The 19,351-nt window shown below is 40.5% G+C and overlaps 2 protein-coding genes and 1 long non-coding RNA gene across 3 annotated transcripts in view; 2 read left to right on the top strand and 1 right to left on the bottom strand.

Moving 5' to 3' along the window:
- Positions 1-1,092: 1,092 nt before the first annotated feature.
- Positions 1,093-6,269, bottom strand: zic3 (zic family member 3 heterotaxy 1 (odd-paired homolog, Drosophila)). The gene is made up of 3 exons (XM_034202847.1): positions 5,007-6,269; positions 4,104-4,267; positions 1,093-3,513 (listed from the first exon to the last, which is right to left on the bottom strand). The coding sequence occupies exons 1-3, from the start codon at positions 5,998-6,000 to the stop codon at positions 3,331-3,333; spliced, it is 1,341 nt and encodes a 446-aa protein (XP_034058738.1). The 5' UTR covers positions 6,001-6,269; the 3' UTR covers positions 1,093-3,330.
- A 710-nt stretch (positions 6,270-6,979) lies between these two features.
- The window catches only part of LOC117537592, a 36,304-nt gene continuing 23,932 nt past the window's right edge, over positions 6,980-19,351 (top strand). The window contains exon 1 of the long non-coding RNA XR_004567746.1: positions 6,980-7,332. This is a non-coding gene — a long non-coding RNA (uncharacterized LOC117537592). The remainder of the gene's footprint in view (positions 7,333-19,351) is intronic.
- On the top strand, positions 13,655-18,360 carry zic6 (zic family member 6). The gene is made up of 2 exons (XM_034202845.1): positions 13,655-15,120; positions 16,918-18,360. Exons 1-2 carry the CDS (start codon positions 14,163-14,165, stop codon positions 17,544-17,546), a joined length of 1,587 nt encoding a protein of 528 aa, XP_034058736.1. The 5' UTR covers positions 13,655-14,162; the 3' UTR covers positions 17,547-18,360.

Below are 19,351 nucleotides of genomic sequence, written 5' to 3'. Positions count from 1 at the left end.
TATGTAATTGCAATAATTTGCGTGTATTCCGTATTGAGGTCACGTCATGCAGGTAAAAGTGCAGCCACCTTTCGTTTTAGCACATCCAAGATGCATGCGTAAAAATGTGCCGCCGTGTTTCGGAGCAAGCCGGGTCTCGGTTTTTTGACGTCACTGTCTGAGAGGGGGGACTTGAAATGTGCGACAAGACTAGACGAGCCAGGCAGGAGGAGAGGGAGGAGGGTGATGTGGGTAAGAGAGGAGGGAAGAGGAAGTGAAATAAACGAATCAAACCAAGTGCAAAGGTTGCGCTTGCGCAATAGTCAGAAACTAAATTGAATCAATTTCCCCAAATCTGAAGGTTATTGGGAGTGTGTGTTATGGTTTGAAACACCATGCGGTAGTTTGTTTAAGAAAGGCTTTTCTGCTTTTCAGAATATAATTAGTAAAGTATTTATTTTACAGAAGTGTTTGAAGTTACCACCTTGTGTATTTCATAATTGTACCTGCATTAACATGGCCTTATAAAACATTTGATTTGCGACACTCTGAAATATTAGAGATTCAGAGTCTTTGCATGAGCTCTTGTTCGGATTCAAACTGTTTTTTTTCGCCGTTTAAATGCGTATTATGGCGTCCATTGATGTGTGGTAACTCCTTTGGTTGTTTTTATGAAGCGGTTCCTTGTTAATCGGGTGGGAGACATAGGGCAGCTCCACTTTTGGCAACGAACCCCCCTCCACTTTCACGGTCACACTGTGTCCTCAGTTGCCCGTCTTTTTTTTACTATTTTTGGTAAGCAGAATAAAATAACAAAATATAAACTTTGCAAGTACAACTCTCGCAGCCATGGATGAACCGTATTCCCAATATATAGCCATACTCTCTGCCAAGAAGTGGTGCTCCAACTTGGTTCCCCCAAATATTCCCATTCACAAGCACACACACATACACACACATAGCCAAGATACTAAAATGGCGCCTTAATCAGTGTCAAGTTCAATGACTCCTACTAGTCTGATACAAACAGCATATCAAACAGTGTCGGATATATGTGTAAAGATGCAGGGAGCAGAACAACACGGTGATAATAATCAACCTCGCAGTCTGAAGTTGCATTTCATAATGATTTTTAATTTCAGTCAAAATTTCCGTTCACATTTCTTCATAAATAGTTGGTAAAACAAATCAACCAACAGACAGTAGCCTAAAAAGTACAAGGAACCTTTGCCTCTGGTAGCTAAATAGGCTAACTCATAGGCCTGCTGCAACAGGGTTTGCCTCAATGTGGCACAGTGACACAGTTCATCAGTAAAACATTTTTGCTCTTCAGGAATAACTTGGAGTTTGACCCATTTCTCCCAGAAAGTGTTACAACATCACATTCTAGCTGTTTTTATACATCAGATATTTTTCGCTGACCTCTGGACATGGGGCAGAAAGGTGGTGGGAATAAGAAAAAGTACTTCATTTAAATTAAGGTATAGAAAATAGCATATAAAACATATATTCCTTAAATTATTTAAATAAACTTATTTCATATATCACTGTCACGAGGTACCGTTTTTTACATTTTATTTTAAAAGTAGTGCTGGTGGTCTGAAAATTGTCCTCATATGAGTACAATATACTTTGTGTATGCATAATATTTAATTCTTGAGAATATGTTACAATGCAATGCTGTAACTCTTTTTGCCACTGAACGGCTTCTTCCCCCACTCACATATTTTTAAATTCCTTCCACTAGATTTTGTTAAACACAAAAAATTTCATCTTGACAAGTTATTCACACAAAACAAGCAAATGTGTAATCAAACTGCTCTATATGCAACACCACAACAAATAACACACTTAGTTTCACAGAAGAATTACATTTAAAACAATGCAAGCTGACGGACAAAAAAACTTTTTTTATTTTTGAAGATACTGTGTTGTGACAGTTCCATTGTTGCCGATGCACACATTTAAACATACTTGCACAAAGACATTGCTGGAACTATAAAGAGTGCCATACTGGCGCATATAAGTGGGTGCTTGACCCGAATTGGAAATAAAATGCTGTCTCCTTGATTTTGAAATCATGAACTTCGCACAATCGACTAAGACCTGTATAGGAGTGCAATAGGCTGATGGATTTGTTCTTTTTTTAATACTGAGTTTATGCTACGAATTGACATCTATTTCTGATACTAGAAAAGTAAAATACACAAAAAAGTTTAACCAAAAATAAAGATATCAACAGAACCCTTTGTATAGCTTCTCAGCTCAACTGAACTCAGTTCTATGTCAATGATTTACATGTCAATGGTCTCATAAAGAAAATAAAAGTGACGGAAATATCTGCATTATATATATAGACAAATCCATAATATTCATATAGATGATTTCTTCGATCCAAATAAGACACATATAGGCCTATTGGTTAAAAAGAAAAGGAGAAGGATACAATCGCGATGTTGGAGCTTTAGAGTTTATCATGTGTTCAATGTTAAGCTGGTTATGACCAAAACTGTACAGTTCTTGTTAGAAAACATTTCCATAAATATCATTTAAGTTTCAGAACTCATACCCATAATTAAATTACAAATTGATAAATATGGCATCATGGATATGTATTTACAACGGTATTAACAAAAGGCAACGTTATATTTAACGGTAACAATCGTAACCTAATACCACATTTCTCCACCTGAAAACGGACGTTGACAATAGATTCGACCCCATCAAACAAGGAAATACATTCACGAGTATAATATTTATTTAGGATTTTTTTTCTGTGTTCAAGTTCATGACAAAGACTTTGGCACGTTTCTTAAGACTGTCTGAAGTTCCAACAATCAATTGAAGAGGCGACAATAGCGCGTCACCGTCATATAAAACAGTGTGAAATATTCTTCCTTTTTATTCTTTTTTTTAAATAAAAATTTGAGAAAATACATAAAATGAAAAATAAAACATTTTTTCTGTAAACTAAAAGATAAAAAAACATTTATTTATACTGAGAAAGTATTGAGTTCTATTTATTCATGATTTGTTTGATTTCCTCAAAACTGCGCAATACAAGTCACATTTTGCGATCCTGAGAACGTACGTGGCCTGCTTGGTGCTGGCTTTTGCTCTCATTTCCTGTCGTTGATGCCCCAATCCCATTTGTGTGTGTCTGACAGCGTGTGTGTGTGTGTGTGTGTGTGTGTGTGTGTGTGTGTGTGTGTGTGTGTGTGTGTGTGTGTGTGTGACTGTGTTTGTGTGTGCGCATGAGTGTGTGTGTGAAGAGAACAGGAATAGTTTGTCAGTTGTTTTTTTATCCTCAACTCCGCGGTCCACATTGAGAGATGGTTTGCTCTTCCGACTTCAAACGTACCATTCATTAAAGTTGGGTGCCAGTCCTTCGCTGTGACCAGACGTGTTTTGCACCGCTAATGGCGGTGTTTTTGTCGGGTCTTCCGTGTTGGCTGAGACCAGCACTGGTGGTGTGGACGACTCGTATCCAGAGCTGGCTGCTGGAGACGATTCGGATGCTTGAGACTCATGTACCTGAAAAAAATAAAATAATTAAACACTAAGAATAACGTATTATATGCCCCAGTCCATGAAGTGGCTAGCAGGGTGTTGGATTTAAATGCGGATTAAAACTCTGGATTTTGTATCGCTTCTATAACACACAGAAAACTTAAAACAGACACGGCAACTTCTACACTGCAAAATATGTCCAAATCAATGCTCCATTAACGTGCATCGTAACACATATTTTTCTTTTTAAACTCAAATATTTAAATGTGAAGAGAAAACATTTAGACGCATGCATTGCTTTAAACCAGGCTTGTTTTTTTAATTAACGCAAAAAAGGTTTCAAACCGTAAATCTAGTTTAGAAGAGTGGCAGGCTTTATTCACAGATAATTCACTGATATATTCAAATAGTTTAATTGTGATTTTAAGTAGGCCTATCCCTAATATACTCTATAACATCTTAACTGTTTCTTTTTTTGCACCGAAATAGTGCTGTAACAGCTTAAGAAATGCCTGAAGTTGTGATAGTTCCTGTCTGTTGCAGGGGGGTGGGGGGTGGAGAGTGTGTGTATATGTGTGTTAATGTGTTTAAGGAGTAATGAAGACGTTAATTACCTTCATGTGTTTCCTGAGAGAGCTGGGGTGTGTGTATGACTTGTCGCACACTTTACAGATGTATGGCTTGTCTGATGTGTGCACATGCATGTGCTTTTTCCTGTCGCTGCTGTTGGCGAAGCGTCTGTCACAGCCATCAAATTCACACTTAAACGGCTTCTCACCTGCAGGATTAAATACACACCATGAGTTACCCCAATGGCCCGAACAAACAAACTCCCATTGTAACACATCATGTAATGCCGCAGCCCGATGTAAATGGTCTGCAGCGTATTATATAACAAGAGTAACCTACATTTTCTGGTCGACATGGATACAGCTACACTACTACACTCTGCTCTGTCAGGCTTTATTTATTCAAGAGGCCTGCTCCTTCATACTACTACTGGCCTGCTCTTTGCGTCTGCTCGTATAGTAAACATTGAATCAACAGGGCATCTTCTGCACTATGATAGCTGAACAAGGACAATAATTAGCTACAAACTGATTCCTTATCATTTTATATAAAGTTCAGAAGGCACGAGAGGTAGTCTAGCTCTAAAGAGCACTTTAACTTGAATACATGCGTAAAGTATCTATCTTTATATATCTCATCCAACTTCCTAGCAGAAAACTACAGGGATTAAGGGTTAACATAAAGAGTTGGATAACAACAACAACACATTTTTCTTAAATGATCATGCTAACAATAATGTATCACTTTGTTTATTATGAACTGCACTACAACAATTTGGAAACTGTTCAGCTGGATACATGTGGGCCCAACTTCTCAGATGGTTATTGTAAACAACAAAATATGCACACATTTGTTAGCACTCTAAAACAGGCAGGATTCAGCATTTCTAAACATACAAGCATCACTTTAAAACAGTGTTATTTTACGCATGCTTTGCCGGTGCCTACCTGTATGTGTTCTTTTGTGGATTTTCAAATTTTCCGATCTGGCGAATATTTTCCCACATCCGGGGAATGGGCATGGGAATGGTTTTTCTCCCGTGTGCACACGGATGTGGTTGACGAGTTTGTACTTGGCCTTAAAAGATTTCCCTTCTCTCGGGCAGTCCTCCCAAAAGCAGATGTGGTTGCTCTGCTCCGGGCCGCCAACATGCTCCATGGACACATGAGTGACCATCTCGTGCATTGTGCTGAACGTCCTCTCGCAAGTCTTTTTGGGTCTGTTCATCTGGTTCTCGTCAATCCATTTGCAGGATAATTCTTGTTTAATTGGTTGTCTCATGTATCTAAAGAAGGCCCCGGGACCGTGGTGTGTCGGCACATTCATCCCCATGTTCATGTTGATGGGATGGCTGTAGTTGTGGAGCTGAGCCCCGTAGTGGTCCGTCCGAGGGCTCGCAACCGGACGGTACGGATCAGGTCGTCCGAAAATGTCCCCACGTAAGCCAAGATGCATTTGGCTGTTAACAACATGTCCACTCGGTGAAGTGTGGCTCACCCCCTGGTCGTGAAGTCCTGGAAACAACAGATGTCCGGGGTTATCGCTCATCCCGGGCGGACCGTGGAGGCTACCCGCCGAAGCTGCAAAGAGCCCATGCTGTGCGCTCGGCCCCGTGGACTCTCCAACACCCCGGTTCCGGAAGAGAAAGTCCCGTGTTGAATTGAAAGCTCCCCCGCCGTACGAGCCCACCTGCCCGCCGTGAGTGTGTCCCAGAGCAGCTGCATATCCAGTGGCTTGCGGGGTGAACGCTGATGTCTGGCTGGAGGCGATATCGTGTGCCACGCCGGGGCTGATTTTGAAAGCTGCGGAGTGGGGGGGATCGGCGAAGGGATTCAGCCCCAGACCCGGGTCTCTGTTCCCGAGGTCGTGGTGCCGTGGTGTACCGAAACCCCCGACTCCTAACGATGCAAACTGCGGACCGCTATCAAGAAGCATAGTCATGAGCTTGAAGCTAATTTAGGAGAGGTGAAGAAAACAAAATTAAAATCCAGTGCAGCGGAGTGCGCAAGCTGCAGACACCGCGCCGAGATTTACCACGTTTTACGAAAATCCTAAAATAAAAAACAACGGGGCAGAAACGGTGAAAAATCCTTTGCGTAAAGAGTTGGGAGAAAAAAAAACTCCCGTTGACTGCGATCCGTGAGAAAGAGGATCAAACTTCCCCCCCTTTCCAGCCGGATGATGTCCTTGGACTGATAAAGTCAATCACTCACTCCCCGAACATAAATGAACTCAGGAGGCAGTGCTACGACAGCCAATGAGCGCTCAGCTACCCCTCTGACACGTGACTGCGAAGGAGGGTGTTAATTGGCTAGATTTCTGGTGATTGGCACAGTTTGGTATTGAAGATGGCAGGTCGTCTCAATTGGTTTCATTTGATTGGCTCTTACAGGCATTATTTTGCAGGTAAAGCGGAGCACTAGCGCAGATCCTGCATGTGTTATGTGCAGAGCATGTCTCATGCAGCCTTGCATGGTTTTATATTCCTCAGAAACTACCAGGCAGTTTTATAAATAAATATACAAATAATTGGATCAGTTATTATGCCACCCAGCAATTTTTTAACAACTATATTTGTAGAGTGGCCCACTCTATTATTTCACAGTAACAGCAACGAACTAACACTGCATAAAAAAAAGTTTTTGGTTAAGCCTTTTGAGTTTTTTGAACATATTTAAAACTTTATAATACATTTTGAAATGCCTGCTATTTAACATCTCTATCTATCTATCTATCTATCTATATATATATATATCATTGACTCATCTGTTATTCTTCTCCTTCATGTGACCAGTTTAGCTCTTATTAACTGAAAACTTGAATGTACTTGGCACAGTTCCAAACTGTGGCTTTCTTGAAGCCGCTTGAAAGGGGAGGGGGGTATTTTTTGTGTGCAAAAGCTCTATAGGGTGTAAGACGGTGGAATAAAAGGCAGAAAGAAAGATGGCAGTAATTGTAATATCCTGAGATTTTTTAGCTCAGCCAAAAATTCCTGCCATTGAGCAAGTTTCACAGGGCTGCCACTGACTCGCTGCAGGACACATACAATCTGATCAAGTTCAGAGACGCGCTGAGTGCTTCAAGCGGCGCTTTTAAACTCCAAGCCATTCACATCCTTTCCCCCTCAGTCTGTCCCAGGAAGGAGCTTACATTCTTTATTTTAAGGGATCTGGACCAAAAAATCTTCAAATCAGTCCTTCATTCTGCTTTCGCCCTCACCCTACCGCATTCACCCCAGAACATTTCCTCGAGAAAGAGTTATAGATTGAAAAGGTGAGTTTTCTTACTTTTCCGTCGTCCGTCTGTTAGTACCAGCATGAGGCAGGCCTGTGTGGACTGCACGGTGGCGAAGTGCAAACGTTTAGCCTACAGTGTATTATATTTAGCCGGTGGAGGTTTAATGGGATTTAGTTTTCTTGAAGTGAACATAGCCTGCTCGTTGTTTAGGCCTGTTACTCATATGTTAATTTAAATGTTGCAAGGACCTGCATACCTCTGTTTTTTTTATGGAAGTCGCGCACATTAGTAGCCTACACCACTTGCGCTTTTTGTACATAACCACGACAATTTGTCTTGAAGCAAAACGACGAATGAGACTCACTTCATCTCTTTTTCCTCCGTAAACTGCTCTCTCTCTCTCTCCTCTCTCTCTCCTCTCTCTCTCTCCTCTCTCTCTCTCTCTCCTCTCTCTCTCTCTCTCTCTCTCTCCCCTCTCCTCTCTCATCTCTCTCTCTCTCCTCTCCTCTCTCTCTCTCCTCTCTCTCCCATTTTCTCCCCCTCCCTCTGTTTGCCTGCCTCTTTCTCCCTCTCTTTTCTCCCTCTCTCCTCTCTCTCACCACGAATACATAGCCTCTCACAGTTTACTCCTCCCTTCACTCTCACACACACACGTCCTCTCACGGCACACCATGCGCATGCACGAAAACACACACAGTAAACTATTAGCACACACACACACACACACACACACACACACACACACACACACACACACACACACACACACACACACACACACACACACACACACACACACACACACACACACACACACACACACACACACACACACACACACACACACACACACACACACACCAACACTTAGCCTACAAAGAGACACACACACACACACACACACACACACACACACACACCACACACACACACACACACACACACACACACACACACACACACACACACACACACACACACACACACACACACACACACACACACACACACACACACACACACACAGTTAACATAGTTTGCCTTTGCAGTTTTTCAGTATGAGATTTATGGCGACCTTTGTGATCTTTCACAAGTGACAAGCAGCCTGTTAAGTTTTCCTCTATTCCCTCCGTATTTTATTGGCTTGTTGAAACGTGTAGGCCCCATACGTCACTTAAGGTCATGTGCCCTGTATTTGCAGCCACATTATCACTATGGAATAATAACGTAACATGGTTTAGATGAGTCACAAATGTTTGTGAGCGCCAGCAGCAGCATCGGCAATGCTGAGGAAAAAGAGAAGCTGTCATCAAATAGACCTATAAGAGCAACTGTTGCCTGTCTAAAAATCTAAAACTAAAATTACTGTAGATCTCTTCAGGTGTTCTGGTATTTATTAAAACGGTATTTATTATGTAATTAATTCTACAATTGTGGATTGTCAAGATTTGAGCTTAAAACATCGATGTTCTAATTGTTTTGTCAACCCCGAATACGAGGTTACACGAATAGGTCATATATTTTTCTTTTTTTTTGGTAAAAAATAACAACCCAAGGAATCAGACTGCTTTGCCGCATAAATAATTTTTTTTGGTGAACAATAGAAAATGGAGAAACTTAAAAACAGGGGAAAGTGCTTCACAGGCCTTTTTATAGTGCTGCACTTTTGGTAGGCATTTGTCTCACTCACACCAGCCATTTTCCCCCCAGAATATTTCCCCCGCTCCTCGGGCATGCCGCCCTTCACATTTTCTCCTCTTTTTTGACATGTCTATTACCTTTAATTATTTTACATTTTACACCGTTATATTTTCTAGTTTTGCAACCACTGACATTATTGTTCAAACCGTTAGAGATGTGAGTTTCAATTTCGTAAAACGATTAATTGAATATGCTTAGTGGTTTAGGTGTTTTCTTAGATTGCAATGTTGGAAACAGTCTAAAATATTTAATGATCATTTGCACGTGGGTGTAATGCAACGTGCTAAATTATCACGTTATTCTGCAGCACTATTTAGACTATAATTTGATGATTTAGTTATCTCTGCTGGGATTACCTCATAGGGCATTTGGATAGCCCATTGGTTATAACATATAAGCTTCTTCAAACTGAGCATGCGCGTTACCTTAAAATATCCCCATATTGCACTGTGCATACCTCTTTGACAGTATGCCCATGCTGTTGGAAAAGAGCAGAACATAACCATCAGCCTAAATGGTAAACAACTCACATTATACATTTATTCTAACTAGATGTGTTGAGTCAGCAGTGTGAAAGTGTTTTGAATGCATAATTAGAAAAATGACTTGACTTGGATGCATGATCATTATGTTCTTATATAAAAGAAATGTGCCATGGCAGCCCAAACGTCTGGATAATTTTCTTATAGCAATGTTAAGTAGTTATTTTTTTAGTCCATGTTGTCTGGCCTGAAGCCTATGCATGGCTGGCTCAGGCCGCTTGTGCTATAGAGATTATGGACTTAAAGTTAACTCAGTAGTGACCAGACAAAAGGGAAATCTTCATCAGTCGCAAAAGCATAGCCCGAAAGTATACTTCCATGTATTCAATACCACTGAATATGAATAAGTTTGCTGTATATACATGAAAGAAATGGCAATGTTACACAGTTAAATGAATATCACTATTTTTGTTTAAATGAGCATTTGGCTGAATGATTGTGCAGGTTTTGCTGTGGTTTAATTTGGCATCTCTTATAGGTTATGGTTTGATACAATACTGCAATGCATGGTTGTGTTCGCTGTGCTGTATTAGGTGCATACACTTTTTCCCAGTTCTATAATATTCTGCAGAGCCCTTAGACTCATGCTCTGGTGTGCCCTCATACAATCCAGTAAATATCATACATTCTCAGATTAAAATACATTTAGATTCACCTTTGTTTCGGCAAAATTACATTTTTATGCATGCACTTGTTTCAGAAATCCTTAACCGTTCACACAACTAAAATGTACTTTATGCATTGTATTGTATTTTAAAACACACTCCTATAATCAAATGTTATTTTGAATATCCATGCAAGTGTAGCGGGTGATAATGACATGGAATTTGCAGCCGTAGATACTAAAGTTTTACATGACGAAAGACAATTTACTGTCTTGTAATTTGGAATTTCACAATGTGATGCTTGACTTTATTGCATTGTTATCGGACACATTTTGTTGCTGTGTATTTGTTGGTTCGTCATAGGAGAAACATACATGTTTCGGGGGTTCATATTGCCCTGAGGGTTTATACTTGCATACAGTACAATAAATAACTCCACAGATCGGTGTTTATTTATCATATATTATCTGGTCAGTTGGGTTTGAGTGACTGCGACAGCACTGCAGGTGTTCACCTTCCTATTGCTGATGGAGAAGGCTAATTGACTTCTTGCTGTGATTTACTGGAGCATCGGTCCGCAAATGGACTCGTCCCAAACCTGTTAATTCATCTAAATTTCATAAAGTCATGGAAAGACTGCACACTGCCATTCTTTATCAATTGTAGTATCTCAGCACCACTCACTACTCCACACAAATATATGCAGTTGTTTAAATGGTACACACACATGCAAAACACACACATATAGGCATTAGTTGTACCACATATATGAACATTGTAACTCTGTCTCAACACACACGCACACGCACACGCACACACACACACACACACACACACACACACACACACACACACACACACACACACACACACACACACACACACACACACACACACACACACACACACACACACACACACACACACACACACACACACACACACACCACACACACACACACACACACACATTTGGGATATTTGATATAATAATTGTATCTTCCTCATGCTTTTATTTTTTTCAATTTTTAGTTAAACATTGACAATACACATGCTAACACCTGGTGATTTATAAACAGACTGTGAATAGTTTATTGTGAATAAACATGCATATTGACATGTATATTTATATTAAGCTAGTATATGTTTATCACCTTTGTTCAAAGACTTTACCCAAAAAAGGAAATCATGTTTCTTTCAAACAATTCTTCGCAACACAATCCCGGGTAAAGAAATGCAATTCGCTGAATTTTCAGTCCAGTCTTCTATACAGTGGATACTGTAACTCTTGTCTTCTGGCAGTTGTTTTCTTCTTCTATTACATCTCTTAATATCGCCCTTTGTCATTCATTTGGTCAATTTTCAGTGTACTGGAAGTGACTGGGATCTTATGTAAAGAGTATTGCCTGACATGAGTGTTTTGATAGTTGGGAGTCATATTTTGTGTGCAACAGTCACTAAGATTGTGTCTGGCCTGTCAAGCAACCAACATAAGTGACCACACTCATAAAGCTGGAGGGTTGGAAGGGATTGCAGATGTCAAAATGGTAGAATTTGTAACAATGTACATATTGAAACTAGAGTGTATGTGTAGTTTCCAAATATATAGGACACAGATTTGGTTTCATGTATTAAATATAACAAATAAAACCGGAAACATTTCTTAGTAAGATAACAAATCCTACAAGCAATAGTTAATTGCGGTTTATATTTGTATGTCTTGGCCATTACTATAAGTGCATTGTTTATCCATGTGAAGAAACATTTCTACTCCAACATTTATTTTTACGAAATTGAAATGTTGGTGAAAGAATTTGCAACTTTAAACATTTACATTTACAAATTACATAATTACCTTCATGTAGTTTATTTTGTTTGACTACACTTTCATACTTTATTCCAGTAAAATTATTAAAATGATAATTTATAGAAAACTCCTCATGAGGCTAATTTATAATTATATGTTGAAATCTGGATGCTATGAGCAAATTTAAATAATCTTCGGCCTTTTGACTAAATATTACAGTTCAAGCTTCTGTTATGAAATAGGTAAATAGTAAACAAATCCCTGTGAGTTTATTAGTGTGAAGGTGAGCCAAAACAGCTTTACAGAATGGATGTATTAAATAATAAAAGAGAGTCCTTATTCGTGTTTGCCTCATTGATGCAAATAAGGACCTGGAGTGATTTGGGGTGCAGGTCTGTCAGACCTTTCCGCTTCTGAATGACAGATTGGAAACTTTCAGTCTATTGGCCTTCAACCCTCCATCATTTTCGGAAATGCATCGGGTTAAAGGTTGACAAACATGAGCGTCCATTACAATCATGACAGAATTAGGCCAGTTCTGGGCATGTCTACTATTTTGCGGCACTTAATGTCAAGTGGGCCCCTTGCTTTGTCTCTGCCTAGGATCCACTGCAGGTGACGTCAGCATTACAATGAGGAAACGGATTTTCCCCAAATGTTTTATTTTAAGAAAATATTGAAAATTGCAGTAAGTCTTTAGAATTAGGTTTCTTCCACCTCGAACTGCACTCCGAAGCCAACACCACTTCGTTACGATTTATATTAAAGCAACAGATACAAAATGTGGCTAAACTGGTCTATGGGAGAAAGTTCGCTGATCAGATCGGAGCAACGTCAAAGTGAGGAGACGTGCAGAAATATGTGCTGCACTGAGGAGCGCGCAGAGCTGCTGTCCTCACAGCACCCCAAAGTGAGAACGTTTATCAGTTTCCCATGAACAGTGGAGCCTATCCACTGCTGTATGTCACGTTTTATAATTTACTTGTTACGCAAACACATGTCCGTCTGTGCTATAGCCTGCATGACGCATGGTGCACGTTTGATGATTTTGTATTTATTAAAGCTTAACGAAAACGGTGCGTGGTAATAATTCACGTTGGATTCAAAAGTAAAATAGTACACCATGTTCTGCAGCATTCCCTTCAGACACCGCTGGGATGTGAAATCATATTTTCGAATAAGATAAATAGGAGCTTTGGTGGTCTGATGTCATGTAGGCCAGAACTAGCTTGTTGCTTTATCAATTTTTTTTTCTCTTTGGACATGGAGCCAAAGAGTAGTTGTGTGCTCTAATTAAAATGCAACGTGCATGTAACGCAAATATAGGCTACTCTTACCTTCATGAAAGTTGAGTAAACTGTTGTAAAAAATAAATAATGTTTTTGGTCGCTAATGACGCACAAAGACATAATTAGTCCTATTAAAAGAAATAATTTCAAAAAACTGCTTTAATCGTTAGAATTAGTTTCATGCCATTTTCACCGTGCTTAAATGTGCACTACTCAACATGAAAGTCTTGACAATAATTGGTCTGGACACGCTCTGGCGTCTCTCTATTATTCTTAAGGGCAGGAGTGGGACATTTGCTTTGGCAAGGTTTCCAGCGAAATAAAAGCCGGTAGATATGCAGTGATAGATAGTGTTGTGTTTTGCTCATGTCTGCATTGAATCACTTGATTTTTATCAGATTATTAGTATCACACATTAACCTTTGCATTTATCATATTTAGAGATGGGATCTTATGAGAAGGCGTTTGCAGTTACAAAGGCAGCAATATTTGCAACTATCGCGGCACATTTCAAAGCATTTTCTCTGCGATATTTGAAAACGGAGTCGTGCAGTGAACGCCTGCGTGTCCCTTTTAAAACAAACCCAGCTCCTGTCAATCACCGCGCATTCCAACCAATCCCAAAGCCCCCTTTTTAAAAGCAGGTTTGCCTGCTGTGCTTTTATATTGCACCATGGCCTGTTTCGAAGCATTTTTACTACCACGGTTATTGCCACAAATGAAGAGGGCAAAGTGAACGGCATGGGATTCACACCAACTTTAACGAAATTGAGTCTGGTTCCTTCTTCTGCGAAGTTCACGGCCAATAATTTCACATGCAGATGATATACAAACAAGGAAAAATGGAAAGAGGCTTTCTAGGTGTATCCTGAGTGCTGCATTCGTTGATTTTGCAAACTCATAGCCAAACTCACAACAAAACATGACGAGCCTTTCGAGGTTTAGTGGCTGCCCTCTCTCTTGCGTCAACCCCGGGGAGAGCAATACTGAACCCAGCATGGTGCTGCCACCTTTGGCAGGGGAGCACATGGGACTCCCCACTGGCAGTTCCTTAAAACTCTGCCCCTCGCACAATTTGCGAGACTATCCCGAGACGAGGTCCAGTGCATATGCTGACCATTCGGTTCCCAATTTTTCAGACTCTGGATACCCCAGCCACCGGTTAGAGCACAGCCCCAGGGGCATTATCATTGGAGCCAATCTTTGTGGAGCCGGCATGCCACCCGTCACTGATCAACTGGCATCAAGACCTAACCAACATGGCGGGATTGGAAGGTATCGTGACTTTTCCGGCTACAGGGATAACAGAAGCCATGCTTTTTTCTCAAGTTATCAGGAGCAGGCCCACGCGTCCACCGATGCATCTCGAGATTTCGGAGGGCAGATGATGCTGGGTCTACCTGGAGACCTCCTCAGCCGGACTCACCCTTATGGCCAAACTATCAACCCCAAGGGAAACAGCCAGCAGCTTGTCTCGCAATTCCTGGGGCTGTACAAACCCCTCAACATGGCAATTCAGCGTGGAGGAGGCGACGCTTTCTTCAGGTGCTCTAAACAAACAGTGAAGCATGAGCTGGTGTGCAAGTGGAGTGACGGCCAAGAGGGGGCTGGGAATATGTCTTGCTCCAGAGCCTTCGGGACCATGTATGAACTTGTCACCCATGTGACAGTGGAGCATGTAGGAGGACCAGATCACTCTGAATATGTGTGCCAATGGGAGAATTGTGCGAGGGACAGGAAGCCTTTCAAAGCCAAATACAAGCTGGTGAACCACGTCAGAGTCCACACAGGGGAAAAGCCCTTTCCCTGCCCCTTTCACGGCTGTGAGAAAGTTTTTGCGAGATCAGAAAATCTAAAGATCCACAAGAGGACTCACACAGGTTAGTTAATAAACACACGAAAGCACAACATGTGATGATGCTGATAATTATCATAATTATAATATTCGAACCATACTTTTTTAATAAGGGTAATATAAATAAAAATGTAGTGAGAGTTTTTAACTTTCAAAACACATGAGTTGTGCAGTCGTTTGTTTTTTTCATTCACATTTCATTAAAACAGATTTTGGAAATGATAGCAATTCTGTCTTATTATTGTTGTTGTTTGTATTATTTTTGTATTGTTATTGTATTCTTTTTATTATTATGTTATATATTTAATATACTGTAGTGTGTTTTTTAGGCTTACATTGTTCTAAATATGTTTATATTTAAAGCTGCTTCTCGCAGTCGTTGTTTTGTTGCCTTATTTTGATGGAGAAATGCATGCTCAGGAAGATCAGTGAGCAATTGGAAACGAGTATAGTCTGCAGGCCTAGTGGTTTGGGTGCCTCTCCCACTTCATTCAGGGAAATTATTAAATAAATGCCGGGACACCGGAGAGTTGTGACGTAGCCGTTACGCTGTCTCTGCCTCCCAGGGATTCATCTCCTCACAGCAGAGCACCTCACACTGTGATGTAGGAGGAAATACAAAAAGGTGAGCGAACGGATGACCCTCAGTCAGCAAAATGAAACGATTATTAACAAAAAGAGGAGAATATTAAAAAGCTTATTTATTAACGGCCTCATTATTGTTTAATTTCGATCACTTTGGCTCTTTACTTTACCCAAAGCTATATGTTTTTCGTTTTAAACTGGCTTTCCTTGGCCTTCCCTTTCCCTATGAGCACATATCTTATATCTAATATAACAAGGATTTAATCTACAATCTTATTTTGTTCTTAATTGTACACACATTTCCGGGATTGTGAAAACGTGAACTCACAATGTGTAATGATACTAAAATGATGGCATTTAAATGTAAAATATAACGAACGAGTGAATGGGCTTTAGAGAAAATGACTGGCATAAAACCGATTTATTAGGCGCCCTCTTTTAATCTTGGTTAACAATAGTTTTACAAATGTAAGCAACACATAATAGAGACAGAAAATGGACGTTTCCTGATATTAGATTTGACTGCACATGCGTAATGTGTTGTTAATTGGACCTAATTTATGTGGGAAGAATATACTAAGATTTTATATATATAAAGGTGATCTACAGTAGCAGTAACTTTTAAAGCTTTTTTAATCTATTTTATCTAGTCCATCTCTAGTCCGCTGCAGCTGGAGGTATTTCGCAGCTGCAGGCAATTTTGTGCAGAAAGACCAATTAGCATTTTGATAGCCATTATTCATGTTTTGCATGATAACTTAATTTAAACAAATCATTACATTTGCGGGTCACAGGTTTATCATAATATAATGCATGTTTAACTACAGTCTTATTGATTCAGTCCACAGAGAAACTGCTTCACACTTGTTGCGAACAGGCCTGCACAAAGTTTCAGCAATATAGTTTAACTCTCATTTCATGACCCATAGCAAGTTTTTGCACACAATTAATAATTTGCTCTCAAGATGAAGCATTCAACCAAGGCTGAAAAAGGGGATCAGTGTTTGTAGTTGCTGGTTAAAGCTGAAGATCAGACAGTCATTTCACACTATCGAGTAAAGCCTGGATGTGCATTTTTTCTGTTTTGCAGGCTCACTTTTTCTATAACATGGTGAAATGGAACACGGTTTTATAACCTAGGTTAAATCAGGATAAACACTTAGGGCAGGAACAGCATGCACCGGCCTCATGTCAGTATTTTCTAACTTGCCGTAATTTCTCTCTTTGCACGTTTTAGGTGAAAAACCTTTTAAATGTGATTTCGAGGGCTGCAACCGGAGGTTTGCAAACAGCAGCGACAGAAAAAAGCATTCTCACGTGCACTCCAGTGACAAACCCTACATTTGCAAGGTCAGGGGCTGCGACAAGTGTTACACCCACCCGAGCTCCCTGCGAAAGCACATGAAGCTCCACTGCAACAAGGCTCAACTCTCCAAAAGCGATGACGCGCGTCCCGGTGACGGGGGTCACATCGCGGAGACCAGTTCAACCCGAGTCTCAGATGGAGCCCATATCAGCCCTCCTCTGCCCCCAACCTCAACTCAAGATGTCCCCCTGTCCCCAGAGAGTCGAGACGAGTCGACCCAGAGGTCACGTTTCCATCACACGTTTGACAGCAGTTTGGACTACTCCACACACAGGTCACAGCCCCTCTTGGACCCTTTGTTGCTACAAAGAGGCAACTACAGGTCCCAGTCCTCTCAGTATCCCTGCGGCCAGACAGGTCACACTTTCGCCCAGAGCTCAAGGACTTTCCACACCGCGTCTCCCTTTCAAAAAAGTATTGTCAATGGATGGTACACATGCCACAGCGGTGTGGACTCTTTCCCACCAAAGCAATGTAACAACATCCCCTCGTCTCTCTGAGTTCTTGATGGGACGAATGCGGGTGAATTACACTTTATCGGACCTATTTTGTCCAGGTTATCGCCTAAACAACTTACAGCTGTATCTCTATACTCTCTGTATTTTCGTGAATGTTGTATACCCAATATTTTGTGACACGTCAAATCATCCTGGGAAAATGTAGCTTTATTTGTTGTTATGGGGTTGGGTTTGGCTTTCAGCCTAAACACACATCCCCCGCAGTGGGTTATAGGAACTTTTACAGAGTGTATTTGCCTAATTGTTCGCTGTGTTACGTAATTATTAAAGATATATATCTTAATCGAGATAAAAAATGACAAAGGATTTTATGGAAATCTGCGTGTTGAGTCTTCTGGGCTATTACTAGAAAGTAAAAGGAGACGTCCTGCTGAATGTAGCCCTATGTAGGGGTCGTTGTTGAATGTAAAGTAGATGTAATGTATGTTGGTATGATAGAAACATTATTCAAGTCTTTATGTCGCAAGATGAAATACATATGAGAAATATATTTTCTCAAGTTAAGTTTTGAGACCGACCAGCCTGCGCTATGGGCCTGCAGCATATCTGTAATTAAAATACTGCGAGGCTCAGGTTTCTTCCCTCCCCTTGATTAAGTTTAACTTTTCGCCCCTTTTCATTACATATTCGTATTCTTGTTTGTATTATATGTATATTTCACATTTCTGTGCAAAGTAAGACCAGTGTTCGTTATACTATTAAACACGTTTAATTAGCATAACGTTATACTGTACATAAACCTACTGTATAATTAATTATGTATTCTATATTTTATTAAAGTGTCTATATTCTCTTTGATCAGGCGTGTGTGGTTAAACCATATCAATGCAATTTTATCACATTATTTTTTCGTTTTTACTAATTTTATTCTTTCTAATAGCCCATGCCACATTTGCAGGTTTGCAGTTTTGTGCAAACTAAAGCACCGCCTGGATACAGCGGGAGGCAATCTACTTTGATTGAGGTAAATCTCGTGTATAGGCCCAAGTAGAGCGTATACATGTAATAAACTAAAAAAGAAAATAACATTTACCAAAAATACTCAAATCCAGCGAAGTGTGATGGTCATTACATGAACAACCGGTCCTCTCGCAACCACATGGCTTCAGACTTTGCTTTTCTTACCTGCGTGAAGAAAATGTGCGTTTATTTTTGCATACAGGTGTATTGGCACAAGGTCACGCCTATTCTGTCTTTGAATGAGGCGAGCCCTCGTGCGCCTTTGCTATATCCTAATAATCAACATTGTTATTCGATTTTTGCTCACACACACACACACACACACACACACACACACACACACACACACACACACACACACACACACACACACACACACACACACATACCATGCATACATCACTTCAGGGGACATTACATTGACTTACATGCATTTCCTGGAGACTTATCCTAACCTTAACCATAACCAACACATGCCTAACCCTAACCCTTACCCTTAACCTTAACCTTACCCTTACCCTAACCCTAATCCTAAACCTAACCAAGTCTTCACCCTAAAATTAATGATTCCCCTCATGGGGACCTCCAATTTGTCCCCATAAGGGAAGCCAGTCCCCACACGTGACTATGTAAACATATTTAGGTCCCCACAAGTACAGTAATGATAGACCACACACACACGCACACACACACACACACACACACACACACACACACACACACACACACACACACACACACACACACACACATACCATGCATACATCACTTCAGGGGACATTACATTGACTTACATGCATTTCCTGGAGACTTATCCTAACCTTAAC

The sequence above is a fragment of the Gymnodraco acuticeps genome, unplaced genomic scaffold, assembly GCF_902827175.1.
Source record: "Gymnodraco acuticeps unplaced genomic scaffold, fGymAcu1.1, whole genome shotgun sequence".
Classification (NCBI taxonomy): Eukaryota; Metazoa; Chordata; class Actinopteri; order Perciformes; family Bathydraconidae; genus Gymnodraco; species Gymnodraco acuticeps.
Note: the sequence above shows the minus strand (reverse complement) of the source record. Positions and strands in the feature narration are given on the sequence as shown.